This window comes from Petaurus breviceps, unplaced genomic scaffold (genome assembly GCF_028583685.1).
Source record: "Petaurus breviceps papuanus isolate PSGF00001 unplaced genomic scaffold, PetGlider_PUasm1.0 90667, whole genome shotgun sequence".
NCBI classification, from domain to species: Eukaryota; Metazoa; Chordata; class Mammalia; order Diprotodontia; family Petauridae; genus Petaurus; species Petaurus breviceps.
The window spans coordinates 5843679-5861165 of record NW_027187302.1 but is presented as its reverse complement, the minus strand read 5'-3'; the positions used below and the strand labels follow the sequence as shown (position 1 = coordinate 5861165).

Below are 17487 nucleotides of genomic sequence, written 5' to 3'. Positions count from 1 at the left end.
ATAGATAGATAGATAGATAGATAGATAGATAGATAGATAGATAGATGGATGGATGTAAAAACAGGGGAACCCAGCTCTGCTCTGGGAAAATAGATTTTTTTCATTTCCCTAAAGTTCTGAGATCACCAGGGATCAGTGGATAGAGTTTCAAGTGTCATATGCTCACACCAAAGGATCTAAGCATGGTGAGGAAATGGCTTCATTGTTGGGTGTACTCTGAGAATCCCAGCAAACTTTAGAGAGTAAGGTATAGCAGCAACCAGCTTAGTGCTACTAGGTAAGATTTTAATGTATATTATTAGACCCCAGATTGAGTGGCTGGGGGCCACTATTATACACTGAAACAGTGATGTAGAACAATATGGTACAGAGCAGGTTTCAGTCTAAGGTGGAGCCATCAAAGACCTAATATCTTCCTTACTGAAGTATTGAGGCCTTCTAATTATAAGGGAGTCTGGCCTATAAAGACATTTAACAAGAAGGCTTCTTTCTGAAATATAACTTTTTATATAAAATGAGGTTATTGCATTCTGATAATAGAATTGTTGTGCCCTGGACTCTGAGGAAAGGGCTGTGACAATGCACTATTGCATTATTTAGAATATCTTTAATATTATAAGCACACATGAGTTCCTGAAACATGAAAGAGAGCTAACCTGGTTTACAGGCTAGTCTGGGGTAGAATGACATCTTAAATATTACTGTGATTCTCCTTCTATTCTACTATGCAATTTTTTTCAAAATTTTTTATTATGAACTTAGCACACATGAATATTTGTATATCAAAAGAACAGAAACTGAATATATGGATGTGTGTGCATATACGTGTGTGTACATATATGTGTATATTACTAATGTGTATATACATATGTATGTATTTATTGTTGTTCAGCCATTTTCAGTTGTGTCCAACTCTTCATCACTCCATTTGGGATTTTCTTGGCAAAGATATGGGAATGGTTTGTTATTTCCTTCTCCAGCTGATTTTATAGATAAGGAAACTGAGATAAACAGGGTTAAGTGACTTACCCAGAGTCACACATCTAGTAGGTATCTGAGGTCAGGAAGATGAGTCTTCAGTACTCTATCCACTGAGTCACCTAGCTGATAATACATATGTGTGTTTGTCTGTGTGTGTGTGTAGAGAGACAGAGAGATAGAGACAGAGGGAGACAGAGACAGAGAGAGAGAGAGACAGAGAGAGCATAGTGTCAGATTTTATATTCTTGGGCTCAAAGATCACTACAGATGGCAACTGTATGCAATTAAAAGATGTTTGCTCCTTAGAAGAAAAGCTATGGCAAATCTGGACAGCATACTAAAAAGCAGAGACATCACCTTGCTGAAAAATATCCATACAGTCAAAGCTTTTCTTTTTGTTTTTAGTTGTTTTTTTAATGGTTTTTACTGTAGCTTTACTGGTTTTTCCAGTAGTAATGTATGGTGGTGAAAATTAGACTATGAGGAAAACTGAGCACTGCAGATTTGATGCTTTTGAATTGTGGTGCCGGAGAACACTTTTAGGACTCCTTTGGACAGCAAGGAGATCAAATCAGTCAGTACTTAAAGAAATTAATTCTGATTTTTTGGAAGGACAAATACTGAAATTGAAGCTTAAACACTTAAACACATAATGAGAAGTCTGAACTCATTGGGAAAGACCTTGATGTTGGGAAAGATTAAAGGCAAAAGGAGAAGGGCGGCAGAGGATGAAATGGAGAGATAGTGTCATGGAAGCAACAACATTAGCTTGGACAGACTTTGGGAGACAGTGAAAGATAAAAGGTCTGGCATATGTCCACGAGGTAACAAAGAGTCAAACATGACTCGATGACTGAACACCAAAATGGAGAGGGAAAGGGGAGAGATGAAAGAAAGGAAGGAAGGAAGGAAGGAAGGAAGGAAGGAAGGAAGGAAGGAAGGAAGGAAGGAAGGAAGGAAGGAAGGAAGGAAGGAAGGAAGGAAGGAAGGAAGGAAGGAAGGAAGGAAAAGATAAAACATTCCTTTACCCAACTGCATTTAGATGATCACTTCACCCCATTTGTAAAACATTTCCATTCTGTTTTCCCAGGATAAATACTTCTACTCAGCCTTGCTCGATTACTGAGTCTTACTTACATCCACAGTCTACTGGTCCTCTGCATTCTTCCACTCGAACAACACACTTTGATTCCCCATCAGGACATCCATTTTTTAATATAACTTCTCTAACTCCAATGCCTTTGGTAGAGGGGAAAAAAAACACATAAATCACCAATAAATTTTTAGAAATCACTTAAGAGTTTCCTTCTTTTTTCTATCAACTCTTTCTGAAGTATAATTCTATGATCTTCTAATGTTTATATTTATTCACGAAGTTTATAACTCTTGCTTCAGGCTCCCTGTGTTGGGTTATTCTATAAATACCTCCTTTTTGCACATAGCAAATGACTTAATTTGCATAGAGGAAAGCACAATATTCCTGGAGATATAATGAACTCCCTAAAAGTCATGTTTTGTCTGTCAAATATGTGCATTCTTTAACATTTTCTTAAATCAACTCAACACTTTACAAAGGTAGTACACAGGTTCATTCAGCTTAGCCTCTCATTTCTCAGCATGCAATATGCTAAATGACCTACAATGTAGTTAGAAGTTGAAGAAAATTATCATGAAAACGTATCATTTCCCTATTTGGCTTTTTAGTATCAAGAGAAACCTTAGTCCTCAAAGTTAAAAATGTGAAAGACAAGGAGAAGAGAAAGATTGAAGGTGACATTTAGAGGACTCCATTTAGACCATTGAAGGATGAAAGAAGATCAATACTTTTGATTAGGAAAAACAGTAAGGTAGGACATTAGCATGACTTTATTTGAATTAATGAACTTATTTCCTGCACAGTACCAACTCATGATAGAATTTGTAAAAATGCTTTAAGAAGACATTATTTATTTTTGCCACACTGTATACAAATGGTTCACTGAGATTAGGTGTGGGATCATTTGTAGATGATGGAGAATCAAATGAGAACAAATTTTCTATGCATTCAAATAGCACCAGCTGTCCTGCTTTGGGACTCTTTGGCCTTCTGCATTATGCCCTTATGCCCCAGGAAACTCTACTGGGAAATCTCATTTTCCTGCAAGATTGAATTAGCTTTGTACTCAAATCTCATCAGTATTTTCTGCCCTTCTGATTGGACCCTCTGACTATAGGATAGAACCATGAACTTCAAAACCTCCATTGAAGGGAAGCCAAGCACTGGTTTCTCCCCATTTCTCATGGTTTGACTTGGGACTTCTTTGGATTTCTCTATCATACATCTGCACAGGCACCTTCTCCCTACCCCTACTCTTACTTTTCAGCTTCCTTTTGTATGTTGTCCTCCTTCATTAGAAAGAAAGCTCCTTGAGGACAGAGACCATCTCATTTAAAAATTTGTAATTGTATCCCCAGTGGTTAGCTCAGTGCCCAGCAAATAGTAGGTGCTTAATAAATGTTTATTGATTGACAGAAAAAAATACTAGCTATTGAAAGGAAATGAGTATTCTTAATTGGAAGAACACAGATATTACTTAATATTACTGAAATATTGCTGCAAGGCCAAATAAGTGGAATTAATGTGTAATTCCACTGTTATTTTCACATGGTTGTCTTGGTACTAGCTTATCTTATTGTCAGTCCCTGTCAGAATTCCAGGACAGATTATTAAGTGGATGGTTTCCTTAAAGGGGAAATGATAATTACTGTGAGAAAACGTGAGTTCATGCTCTGTGCTACCATGTGAACTCTCTGCAGTTTCAAATGTAGAAAACACTTGAAGTGGTTGGGAGTTAATAGCTAAAGCCCAGGGAGAATATTGGAGATGGGTGAATAGGTGGGGATACATTTTCAAGGTGAAATAGCCTTCCAGGACTTAAAACAAACAAACAAAAAACAACCTGTGAAATACTCCTATCTTCTGATTAACATAGTAACAAATAACACTGGCACAGAGGAACCTGGGGGTAGATTATCTAGTTGGGTTTTTGTTTGTTTGTTTGTTTGTTTTAAGACATAGGCAAGAAATTGAAGAAGTTGGGGCACCAATAGTATTTTATCACTTTTACTGATTGAAGGGAAGAAATTTAAAAGAGAAAGGAGAAAATGGAAAGTGACTGGCTGGCATAGGAAATTATGTCAGAGGATGAGATTTATCTTTGCAATGGATGAAGCACCAGGCCCGGAGGCAGGAAGACTCATCTTCCTGAGTTCAAATCTTGCCTCAGACACTTACTAGCTGTGTGACCCTGGGCAAGTCACTTAACCCTGTTTGCCTCAGTTTTCTCATTTGTAAAATGAGCTGAAGAAGGAAATGGCAAACCACCCCAGTATCTTTGCCAAGAAAACCCCAAAAGGGGTCATGAAGAGTCAGACATGACTGAAAGTGACTGAACAACAAAAGATATGGAAATAATGGGAGCTTCACTAGGGATAGATTACATCTAAAAAGAGCAAGTCAGAATGGATTTTTCTCTTTAGACTGGCTGACCTGATTAAGAGGCCTTTTGGCTGAAAAGGGTGAGGGAGAATGACTGCCTAGATACAGCTTCTAAGCAACAGAATCAGGTATGACATAAGAAAAGCAACACTACAGATGCTCAGAACTTCACAGGACACAAGAATAGTGAAGAGGGGCAGAAATAATATTTTAGTCTCATATAGTTATACGACAATGCCAAAATTGTGGGTAATAAACAAAATGTATGCCTTAGTGTCAGGAGCACCTGAGTTCAAATCCAGCCTCCGACACTTTACACTTACTAGCTGTGTGACCTTGTGCAAGTCACTTAACCCCAATTGTCCTGTCCTCACCCCTCCAAAAAAAGGGTAAAAAAAAAAAATAAACAAAATGTACTAGATGTTTTAACTCAAAGTAAAAATAGCCTGGTGATATCACTGAAACTCAGCTGGGTGACATTCACAACTGAAATGTAGTAATGATAAAGTAAAGATTTAATACAAGAGTTTTTTAAGTGCATCATTCAAAGTATGGTGATAGGTGCTGAAGAGGAAAAAAACCTAAATACCTGCTCTCAAAGACCTTATGTTCTTGGGGATGGGGGGTGGGGAAATATGACATACCATGGACAGTACACAGCCAAGTAAATACAAAGCATAAACAATATAATTTACCTTGGGGGTGGCTAGGTGGCACAGTGAAGAAAGTACCAGCCCTGGAGTCAGGAGGACCTGAGTTCAAATCTGGCCTCAGACACTTAACACTTACTAGCCGTGTGACCTTGGGCAAGTCACTTAACCCCAATTGCCCTGCCCTCCCCCTCCAAAAAGGAAAAAAAATGTTTAAAAAGTTAAAAATATATATAATTTCACAACACAGCGAGTCTAGGGAAATCACTTAACCTCCATCTGACTCAGTTATTTTATCTGTAAAATGAGAATAATAATAGTACCTACCTGCCTGGGATATCATGAGGATAAAATGAGATAATATTTGTAAAGTTACTTTGCAAATCTTGAAGTACTATATAAATGCTAGCATTTATTAGTAACAACTGAGGATATCACAAAAGGCCTGATGTAAGAAGTGGTATTTGAGCTAATATCTAAAGGAAACCAGCAATTGCAATAGACAATGAGGAGGAGGAGAGAGCATTCTAGGCATGGGGAACAGCCTATGCAATGACACAAAGGCAGGAGATTGCTATGAACAGAGAATAGCTAGTGGGCTATTCATTTTATTGGAATAGATATTTGTGAAAGATAATCATATAGGATAAAAATTAAGAAGCAGGTAGGAGCCAAGTAATGGAGAATTTTAAAAAGAGTGAGCATTTTATATTTTATTCTAGAAGTAATAGACACACTAGATTTTTAAGTATATGAATGACATGATCACATCTGTATTTTAGGGATATCAGTTTGGTGGTTGGATGGAGGATGCCTTAGAGAGGGAAAGATACCAGAAGTAGGGAAACCAATTAGGAAACTTTGCAATCATCTAGGGAAGAGGTGATAATAGTTGCCCAAACTGTCTCAATCCCAATTTTCTCATTAGTAAATGGAGATGATAATAGCACCTACTTCATTGTTGTTAGGAACATATAACATATGTAAATTGCTTTTGCGAACCTTAAAGTGATACAAAGATTAGAGTGAGTGGAGAGATAGAAATTGATGTCTGAGATAATGTGAAGGTAGATTCAACAATACTTGGCAACTGTTTAAACATGGGGGAAGGAGGAGGGATAACAAAGTCAATGATGGTTCAGAGACTGAGAACCTGGACTCCTGGAAGGATGTTGATGTTCTCAGTAGAAACAGGAAGGAGGAGGGAGGGTACTGAAGGGCAAGATAAGAATTGTTTGGGACAATTGAGGTTTAGATGTCAATGGGATATCTAAGTATGGACGTTAAACAGACAATGATAATTCAGTTCCAGAGTTCAGGAATATGATTATGGCTGAATATACAGACAAGGGAATCATCTGAATAGAAATCAAATTCAGCCCATGGGAGCTGATAAGATCACAAATATAGAGGACGAAGAGAGAGAAGAGGGTGTAGGACATATCCTTAGCATATTTTTGTATTTAGTAGGCAAGAGATGATGATCTTGCAAAGGAGTTTAAAGGGATACTATCAGACTGGTAAGAAGAAAACTAACAGAGAGTAGAGTCACAGAATCTAAGAAAAGAGAGTAAGATGGATAGGGTGGCTGAAGGTGTCAAAAGCTAAAAATTTTTTTAAGAGCAAAGTAGTATAAGATCTAAGAAAACGCTGGATTTAGCAGTGAAGAAATTGTTAGTAACCTTGGAGAGAAGAGTTTCTATCAAGTGATGGGGTCAGAAATTAATTTTTTCTATTGAAAAGTGAATGGGAGATTAGGAAATAGAAGCAATAAGCATTCAGTAGAATGAACCTTTTTAGGAGTTTTGCTGTGAAAAGAAGGGGGAGGTATAGGATAACATCTTAAAGGGATGACAAGATCAATTTGAGATTTTTTTAAGGACAAGGGAGATGATGACATGTTTATGTGATGGGGTGGGCAATAGAGAGATTAAATGAGGGAGGGGGAGGGAAAGAAAGTGAGGAAGGGGGGAGACAGAGAGAGAGAGAGAGAGAGAGGGAGGGAGGGAGAGAGAATAATCAATGGGACAAGATTTTGGTGGAGATAGGAGAGAATAGAATCAAATGGACAAATAGACAAGGTCTTGTCAAAGATTCAGATCCCTGAATCAGGATCCCCAAAGATTTTAATAAGCTTAAACAAAATGCCAAATCTAACAAAAGAAAATGTTATTGAATGTGGAGGCTCAAAAAAATCAGCTCAGAAACATAGAGGTGGAGAAGGGAAGGGTGTGACTAGAAAGAAATTCATTAGAACTGAGGGTTATCATGTATTCTGATCTGCAATTTATCTGTAGTGTAGTTATGGAGAGTTTCCTGGGAGAATAAAAGATCACATATCTAGTATGTAGTTAGAGGCAGGACTTGAACATAGATCTTTCTGACTCCAAGATGTTGACTTTTTGATCTACTATCTCTCTTAGGTGACCTTCCACTGCATAAATGGAAGTATGAAGTTCAGGAGGAGAAAGTCATAATTCTACTGCATTTGAACTCTCTTCATGTAACAACAGGAGTATTATTTCTGATTCTACATTCAAAATTTCAGAAAGGGAGTTAGCAAATTGGAATGAATCCAATGTAGATGAATCAACAAAAGCTAGAGTAAGTCTCAAGGACATTGATCAATTTAAAATGGAGTGAGTGCAGAAGGAGATAACCAGTATGGTCAGGACACTCGGTACAGTATGCTAAATAAGGATCAAATGAAGGAACTTGGAATTTTTAGTAGGGAGAAAATTCAGTGAGACTATGATAATTGTCTCCAAATATCTGAAGTGTTATCATGTGAAAGTGGCATTAGGTTTTCTTTTGGGGCCCAAAGGCAGAAAGAGGGACAACAGATGGAAGATTCAGAAAGGCAAATTTCAGTTCCACATAAAGAAAGCAATCCCTTAAAAGTTACAGCTCTCCAAAAGTATAATAGGCTATCAAGAGGGGAAGTCAGTTTTCTCTCACTGGATGTGCTTACACAGATGTTGGAATTCTAGATTCATCCTTTGGACATGGGTTGCTAGAAGTCACCTCTGTGCCTGTCAACTTTGAGCTTCTATCTATTATGACTTTATGCTACTGAACGGGGAAGCCCATTGTCTATGACAAGGGCAGCAGAAGCTATTAGACCCATGAACTTACCCATAAAACCACTGACTGCCCAATATATGCATATTTGATGTCTGCACCCATTTGGTTGTGAGAACACCAAAAGTCCCACTGTATGCCACATGATCTGAGGGTAGGGCACTGGATTTGCATAGAACCTTAGTTTGGGTTTTAATGGAAAGGGTATGAAGCTAGGAATATAGACAGAGCAATGCCTGTGGTGTGGATTCCCTCATCTGAAAAAAGGATGGAACCATCAGAATGGATGGTTAATTGCACCTGGATATAGGGCTTCCACATCTGCTGGTGACAAATGAGTGACTACAGAAAACAACAACTGGTCTGCTCTAAAACTCTCATAGGGGTTGGCAGATACAATTAATTTGCTGAGAGGGTACTGACTGGTTGGTTTCAATACTCCCTGGTGCATACACTGACAAGGAGGAATGAAATAAGGCCCGACAGACCCTGCCTTTATCCTAGTAGCATCCTGAAATGCTCTGGGTTCCATAGTAATTGATTCCTATGACTTCTCTATATGAATGCTATACATATCAGAAGACTGCTGGTTTAAGCAGCAAGGAAGAAACCTTTGTTCCTAGATTATAATTCAGTTCAGTGGACATCATCTTCTATAAATAGTATATATACAAGAAGGATAAAGCACAACAAAGGCCATGCATCCCCACTGAGAGATCCAAAGTCCAATGCTTACTGCCTATGTGCTCTTGAACAAATCACTTAAACTCCCTGGATCTCAGTTTCCTCATCTGTAAAATGAAGGCATTGAACTAGATGACTTCCAAGGTCTATGACAACTCTAGATCTATGACCCTATGACCTATGATTTTCAAGGGGCCTTATGAATCCTTTAGTCCAAACTCCTCATTTTACAGCCTATGAGAGGTAATAACATCATTGATTTGGAGCTGAAGGAGACCTCCAAAGTCATCTGATTTAATCCTTTAATTATGAAAATAAGAAAAATGAGGTCCAGGAGATAATATGGCTTGTCTAAAGTCTGTGGTAGAGTTGCAGCCAACACTCAAATCTCCTAACTCTTAGTCCAAAAGTCTTACACACTTCAGGCTCTACTCAAAAATTTGCAAATTTTTCATCATCATAAGACACTTCTTTAGACATGACACCTACCCACAATTTCTCCTAATGTATTGTGTTTCCAAGCACAAATGAAATTTAAAATCATGTCTTTAATTTATCAACAATTAATTGAAGCAACCCTGAAGCAAAGGGCTCAACATGGTGGGACCAGAAATAGTGACATATTTATACAGACAACATAGAATCATAAAATGAGAGATGGACTGGTCTTTGAAGTCATCTACCCAAATGCCTTCATTTTACATTTAAGGAAACTAAAGTTAGAGAGGTTAATGGGTGAAAAATGACAGAGGCAGATTTGAACCCAGGTTCTCTAGATTAAATTCCAGTCCTCTTACCAATGCACCACATTGCCTCATATACTGTGCTACTTGATTCTATCTCTACATCACTTATCTCCTTATCTCCATTCACAAGACCAACATCCTAGTTCAGCATTCCTCACCTCTCACCTGGACCATTGTAATAGTCTTGCAACTCACCTCTCTTCCACCTGTCTTTTCCTTCCTACCATCTTATCTTCCATGTAGCTACCAAATTGGTATTCCTAAAGCACAGGTTTGACCAACCCAGTCTCCTACTCAACACTTCCTTTTGCTTCTAAAATAAAATGTAAACTCCCTCACCTGACACTTACAACTCTTTAAAATTTGACTCTAATCTATGTTTCTCGATTTCACATTGTGATCCTTCATTCACCCTACAGTATATTCCAGCCATACTGTGCTATTTGCTGCTTAATATTCCATCTCTAGCCTATATGCCTTTGCATAGCCTATTTCCCCCATGTCTCAAATACTCTCCCTCTTCACCTCTGCCGCATAAAATCTTTATTTTCTTTCAAATCACAGTTCAGGCACCACCTCCTTCAGGTAGTTTTTTTCTGATCTCCCCAGTTATTAGTCCTCATCCTAGTAGAAATTATATATATTTTGTATCTGTCCTGTATATATTTATCTGTGCACATGTTATTTCCCTCAGCAGAATATAAATTTGAGGTCTGGATTTGATTTTGTCTTTTTGTCCCCATAGTACCTAGAGTTTGGTGCATAGTAGGCACTCAATGAAAGGTGTTTTTTTAAATTTAAGGTTGAAATATCTCAATCCACAAGGATTTATTAAAACACTTACTATGTGCCAGGCATTGTGCTAAGCACTGGGGATACAGAGACCTATGGAAATGTCTATAAGAGGTATCAACTTTCATATTAAATCTCTATTGTGATATTTTACATTTTGAATATCCTACTCAATTTAAGCACAAGCATTTGTTGAGTGCCTTCCATTTGTAACGTACTAACTATGCTAACTGATTGAGGGAGGGTCCCAAGATGGGCAATCTATGGTTTCTGTGCTCAAGGAGTTTTTTTAGTATCAGAAGAGAAATAAACTATGTCTGCAAATAATTAACACCACATGACATAATGGAGAAAGATACCATAGCCATAAGAAGTACAAATAAAAGTCTATGAGAGGAATGAAAAGGGGGAGATCACTTCCTGTTAGAGGTTATATTCTTCCAGTGGAGGAAATGTATATGTCCTCTACCACCATATAGAAACTAGGTGGCCCAGTGGATAAGAATGCTGGACATGGAGTCAGGAAAACCTGAATTCAAATCTAGCCTCAGACACTTAATACCTGTGTGACCCTGAGCAAGTAGTTTAATCTCTGTCTGCCTCAGTTTCCTCATCTGAGGAATCATCCCAGGCTTCTTCTAAAGATAAAATGAGAGTTAATAAACATTAAAGCACTATATGAATGTTGTTGTTATTATTATTTCTGCTCCATAACATATTTGAGTTTGGACTGGGTTTTGAGTAGACCAGAATGGGAATAGAGATGAATTGGCTTTTGAGATGGGTAAGGATTTGCTGGCCACTGAAAATTGTTGGAAGATGCACAGTTTTAATGGAGTCTGTGAGGTATATTCTCAAGAAGTTGAGGGCCAAAGAAGAATAATAGTTCTCCAATTCCCAATCCTTTGAGTTTATAGCATACTAATCTTTCCTGGATCCATTTGCATCCCAGAACTGGCTTAGAATTAGACCAAGTCCTGCTATCCAATAGTCATCTCTTTCTTTGCTGGATTTGTCATTTCCTAGTCCTTCACATAACTATATTGAAAGGTCATCAATTTAGAGCTGGAAGAGACTTTAGAGGTCACCTAATCCAACATTCCCATTTTACTGATAAGGAAACTGAGGTTTGGAGAGATTAAATGGGCTTACCCAAGATCACAAAGGTAATAAATGACAGGCAAGATTTGAACCTAGTTCATTTGACTACAAATCCTCCATGTACATGTGTGAGTATATATGTGTCTGGAGATATACATAAATATACTTGTGTGTATACACACTGCTCCCTTTGTGTATTGTGTGTTTGTGTGTCTGCATGTGTATATATGTTTGTACTATTCTAGCATGTAATAAGCAATAAGCATAGGAAGGTAGGTTACCACTTTCATTTTCCTCTTCAGCATTCAGACCCCTTCTAGATTAATATTCAGTTCTGAGTACCATAATTTAGAGGGGTTTGGACAAAATAAGGCACATCATGAAGCAGATCATCAGGATAGGGAAAGGAGTTGAAAATATGTCAAAGGAAACTTGGGGGCAGTTAGGTGGTACAGTAAAGAGAGCACTGGACTTGGAATCTTGTCTTCCTGAGTTCAAATCCAGCCTTAGACACTTAGTTGTTGTGTGACCCTAGGTAAGTCATTTGACTCTGTTTACCTCAGTTTCCTCATCTAGAAAAGGAAATGGCAAACCACTCCAGTATCTTTGCCAAGAAAATCCCAACAGGGTCACATAGGGGCAGACATGCCTGAAATTATTCAATAACAACAACAAAGGAACCTCATGAAGATGGTGAGATTGGAGAAGAAAATATCTCTGAGGTTCACAAAGTCATAGATTTAAAACTACAATGGAACTTAGAGACCATCTATTACTACCCCCCTTATTTAATAGATTTAGGAAAATGAGGTCAAGAGAGCTGATGTGACTTGTCATAAAGTCTGCAAAAGTCAGGAACTGAGCATGAGACCTCTGACTTTGAATCCAGGGCTATTTTCCACTAAGCGACAATTATGGTTTTCAAATATTTAAAGGTTGAGAGCAGGTAAGTGGCAGTTCCAGGGCAGTTGATTTTGACTCAATATTAGCAAGTCTTGTCCAACAATTAGAGAAATGGAGTGGAGCAGGATACCACACAAGCAAGAGTGCAAGCTGAGGATGCATGGCTGACTGGCATCTCATTATTATAGGCAGGGGATTCCTGAGCAGAGTAGTGGGTTGGACTGAGTTATTCCTGAGAGTCTTTTCATGGATAACATTCTATGGTTCTATGAACAAAAGCTAGAATGAAGGAATTTGGTCCAGGGAAGAATAATTTGCTTTGGAAGCATTTACTTCCTCTAAACATGCATAATGAGAGCCAATGTAGCATAATGGTTAGAAAGCCAGCCTGTGAGTCAGGAAAACCTAGATTCCAGTCCTGGTTTTTGACACACATAGACTGTGAAACTGACTATAAGTCACCTAACCTCTCAGTGTTCCCAGTCAGCTGTTTAAGACTCAGTTACCAAAGAGCTGCTGATCTGCATTGTTTTAGGAGGGTTCCTGTCCAGGAGCTCTATAGACCAACAAAATTACAGGTTTGGTCCAAAAATGTGTATCACATAATTTGAAAAGCTTTTATATTTCTCAGAGATAATGTACAACTTATCAAATGAGTTCTCAAGCGACAGACACCATACATATAATGATAGTGCCAGAAATCAGAGATCCTTCTCCACCTGCTGTGAATATCTTATGAAAGCAGCAAGAAAAAAGTGTAAATTGAAGCCAGAGATTCATAGTTTACTGTGGGGATACTTCTTACTTTGTGATTCCTATTATCAAGAAGGGGTGAAAAGATTGGGTCTCAAACTCTTTGATTAAAGAATCTAGATGTCTGAATAGCTAACTATACATACTGAAAGAAAGAAATCAATTGTTGTAATTGCCTTTTATTGAGTTTGGGAGCTCTGATGACCCTAAATATGGGACATAGAATTCCACCTTGATACTAGCTCAGCAGGAATTCTCCCTCTTTTTTCATGACATTGCTCAGTGCCACCCCTCCCCCTTTTCTCTCTCTTATCATCTTTTTCCATATCTTTTATCCGCTGCCAAATCCACAGCAATTAACCTGCTCTCTGGAGGGCAGATTCTATTCAGAATACAGTTAATTTTATTTGTGAATATACAGTGCTTTCTGAGCAATGTGGTCCATAACATTTGAGGCTTTATTCCTACCCCCAAGCCAGAGAGTTTATCTCTACAAGAAGGCCAACAGCTATTCAGAGAGAGGACAAATATTCAGAGTCAGTCAGAGGCTTGAAACATTATCTCTCCCACAGTCCATAACTCTTTTCTCCAGTGTATGATATATGGCTTACAGCTTGCAGAAATGAAAGATGGAGAGACTGCTACAGACCAGCCTATTGGGGGAAGGGGATCAATTTGCCTGTGTTGGATGTGGAGAAACATATTTGATCTGCATTGAAAGATTTCTTTGTTTTCTTAACACCTCACCGATGATCACAAATGAAGAAAATTGTTACTTAGGTGAAGGCAGCTCCTGTGCCAATTAATAAAGGAAGCTGAGTTAAAATTAAGCTTTTTTCAAAAAATGAAAAAGATCTGCCCCAAACTTTTAAGAACCATCAGTTCAATTCCTTTTGTTAATTATAATCATCGGCAATTGAAATTAATGAAAGGTGAATAAAAGTAAATGACTGCAAATTCCAATAGCTACAATTAGCATTCCCTTCCCCGAGCTACACCCTAAAAAAGTGATAGTATGTTATTCATCTGTTGTGCTACTTACCACATGTGACGGTGCACATTCCAAATTCTACCTCCTTGGCTACTGTATTATTTATACCTAAAGATAAAGCATGAACACACATTTTACAATCAAATTCTTCCCAGGTGGAGCCCTATTAGTCAAGGAGAGAGAAAAAGACATATCTTATAATTGGTAAATATATTTCTTAATTTGTATGTGGTACAGGAATAATAAAAGTAATTGTTCTATTGCTAATTATGCAAACAGAGCCCAAGTGCTTAAAAAATCAACTATTTTTATTATTCCATAAGAAATGACAAACAGGATGATTTCAGAAAAACCAGGGAAGACTTATATGAACTGATGCAAAGTGAACTGAACAGAACCAGAACACTGTACACAGTAACAATAATATTATAAAGATGATCAACTGTGGAAAAACTTGGCTACTGTGATCAAGACAATGATCCAAATCACTTCCAAATGATGACCCATGATGAAAAATGCTATCCATCTCCAGAGAGAGGACACGTGAACTCCAAATGCAGATTAAAGAAGGCTTTTTTCACGGGAGGCAGAGAATTTGGAACTTGAATTTTTAAAAATGAATGTTAAAAATCAATCAATTTAAATAAATGAAAAGCTGAGATATAAACAAATGGGAACTTCATCTCTCAGACTGGGAGTCAAATCTCAACTAATTAAAACAGTAAAAGAAGTTTTATGTGTGTACGCATGTGCACATATATGTGTGCTATATGTATATGATAGTACTATATGTATGTGATAGTACTATCATCTACTCACACTATCACAGTATATTTATCCAAGACAAAAATTATCATTTTCTATTAAACAAATACATGTCAAAACTATACAAGTTTTTCTCCTTTTTCTGATTAATATGCCTTAATATCTCAAGAAAGATAAGTTTCACATATAATTTTTATTTCAACTAGTAGTTACTAGAACCATTGTACTTTGCACATAATATGTGATAAACTCCTTTCTACTTTCTACCTTAAGAAGCCTCTAAGTTTAATTTGGGTAAGGACTTTGCATGTCCCACACAATAGAAACTCTGAAAATATTTGTAATGGATTTTTTATGGTCAATTTCAAATAGAAGCATAGGATGGATCATAGATTTGGTATCAAAAGGAATCATTAAAAGTTAAATTAGTATAAATCCTTCATTTTCCAGACAAGGCAACTGAGATCTAGAAAGGTGAAATGAGTTTCCCAAGATCACATAGATAAAATGGAGCAGAGTTGGAATTTGAATCCAAGTCCCTTTGATTCTAAATCTAGTACTTTTCATACTACAAGTATAGATTTCCACTACTGAAATAATGGTGCTTATAGTCAATATGGTCAGGGCTGCTAGAGGACCAAGCTTAGAATCAGGAAAACTCATCTTCCTGAGTTCAAATCTGTCCTCAGGCACTGTTTGACCCTGGGCAGGTCACTTAACCCTGTTTACCTCAGTTTCCTCCTCTGTAAAATGAGCTGGAGAAGGAAATGGCAAACCACTTTAGTATCTCTGCCAAGAAAACCCCAAAGGGGATCACTAATTAGACTCAACTGAAATAACCAAACAACAATAACAACAAATGGCTTATTTCAAATAGAATCCTTGAAAAGATCATAGCTTTTAGATCTGAAGGGATGATATGAACATAACCTAGTACGATTCCCTCATTTTCCAGATTTGGAACCTGACGCCTAGAAAGGTGAAGTCAATTTTCCAACACTGCATAGGTAAAAGGGAGCAGTCCCTTTTATTTTAAATCTAGCACTTTTCCCACTCTGGGTATATAATTTCATTACTGAGATAATGGGATATTTTACCCTGCTATAGTAAGAAACAAATTAAAACTTAACCTCTGTACACAGTAAAGAAAGGGGAGGTCATAGATACTTAAATTAACATTCCTTTATGTACCTTTTTTTAGAAAAATAAATCCTGAATCACTCAGCAAATACTTAATAGTCACTATTTCTTCTTCATTATGCTAGAAATGATGATAATGAGACCACATCAAATCTGCCATTCCATTTTGTTACCATGAATAAAGTATGTGGGATTTTCCATTATGGATTCAATGAAAATCTAGCTCCCAGAACTATTTTCTAAGGATGAGATTTGAATTAGTAGGAATATTTTCACTTTCCAAAATAACTGCTCCAGCATCTTACAAGATCTTTTTCTCCCTTAATTTTAAGTAGCAAAGCAATAAGAAATTGATGATCATGACTTACTTTAAAGGGCATTTGCAGATATTTGTTACTTGCAATATTTTCAGGTACATCTAAGTCAATATTTTAAAACAAGAAAGCTCAGTAAAGCAAAATTTGTGACCCTTTTATCTGCACAGAATCCTTGGCTTATTTTATATCAGATAAATAAAATGCTTTTATTATATATATATTTCATGGGGGAAAATCTTTATACACAAATCTTTCACATCATAAGATAAAAGAAAATGCTTTTTAAAAAAATAGCTGCACATGTAGTCAAAGAAATGCTAGGATTCTCAAATCGAAGACCATCTAGCCTTGGTTTTGAAATCTCATCAATTCATATGCAACTTATTATACATCAGCTTCAAAACAAGTTATATAAATAATGAAAAGTAATATGTAAATAACATTTTATATGTCTCCAAGATATTTATTATAATATGCTCTAACCCTTGACCAGTTTAATATTAAAATTTATGGGGATGGGATTTCAGAACCAGTATGTAGATGTAAACTCATGTGTATACTGAAATGTTCATTCTTCCCCAAGTTTAGAATCACTGAATCACCTTATTTTTCAAACTTCCACAGTCAAGTATTTTTCTACCATTCCATAAAGTCATGCCATTTAGGCAGCTACAAACCTTGATCCCATCATTAACCCCAATCAGTCAGTTCTTTTCTGACACTGAAGATCATTATGTCATCAAGGAAATAGGAAAAGGCTATTAATCAACTTCCTCCAGATAGGTAGGTAGATGATAGATAGATAGATAGATAGATAGATAGATAGATAGATAGATAGATAGATAGATAGATAGATAGATAGATAGATAGATGATAGATATTTAGAGAGAAAAAGATGGTGATAGATAGATTGATAGATAGATATGGAGATAAAGGTAGATAGACATTTAGAGAGAAAGAGATGGAGATAGAGATAAATAGACATGGAGATAGAGGCAGACAGATATTTAGAGGGAGACAAAGAGAAGACAGATAGAGACACAGAGATAGAGGTAGATGATAGATAGATAGATAGATAGATAGATAGATAGATAGATAGATAGAT

The 17487-nt window shown here is 37.0% G+C and overlaps 1 protein-coding gene across 1 annotated transcript in view; it reads right to left on the bottom strand.

Annotated features, from left to right (window-relative positions):
• Positions 1-17487, bottom strand: part of SPACA1 (sperm acrosome associated 1) — a 45486-nt gene that overhangs the window by 26220 nt on the left and 1779 nt on the right. Inside the window, 2 exon segments of the mRNA XM_069065162.1 lie at positions 2119-2220; positions 14212-14268. Coding sequence (XP_068921263.1) covers positions 2119-2220; positions 14212-14268 — 159 coding nt within the window.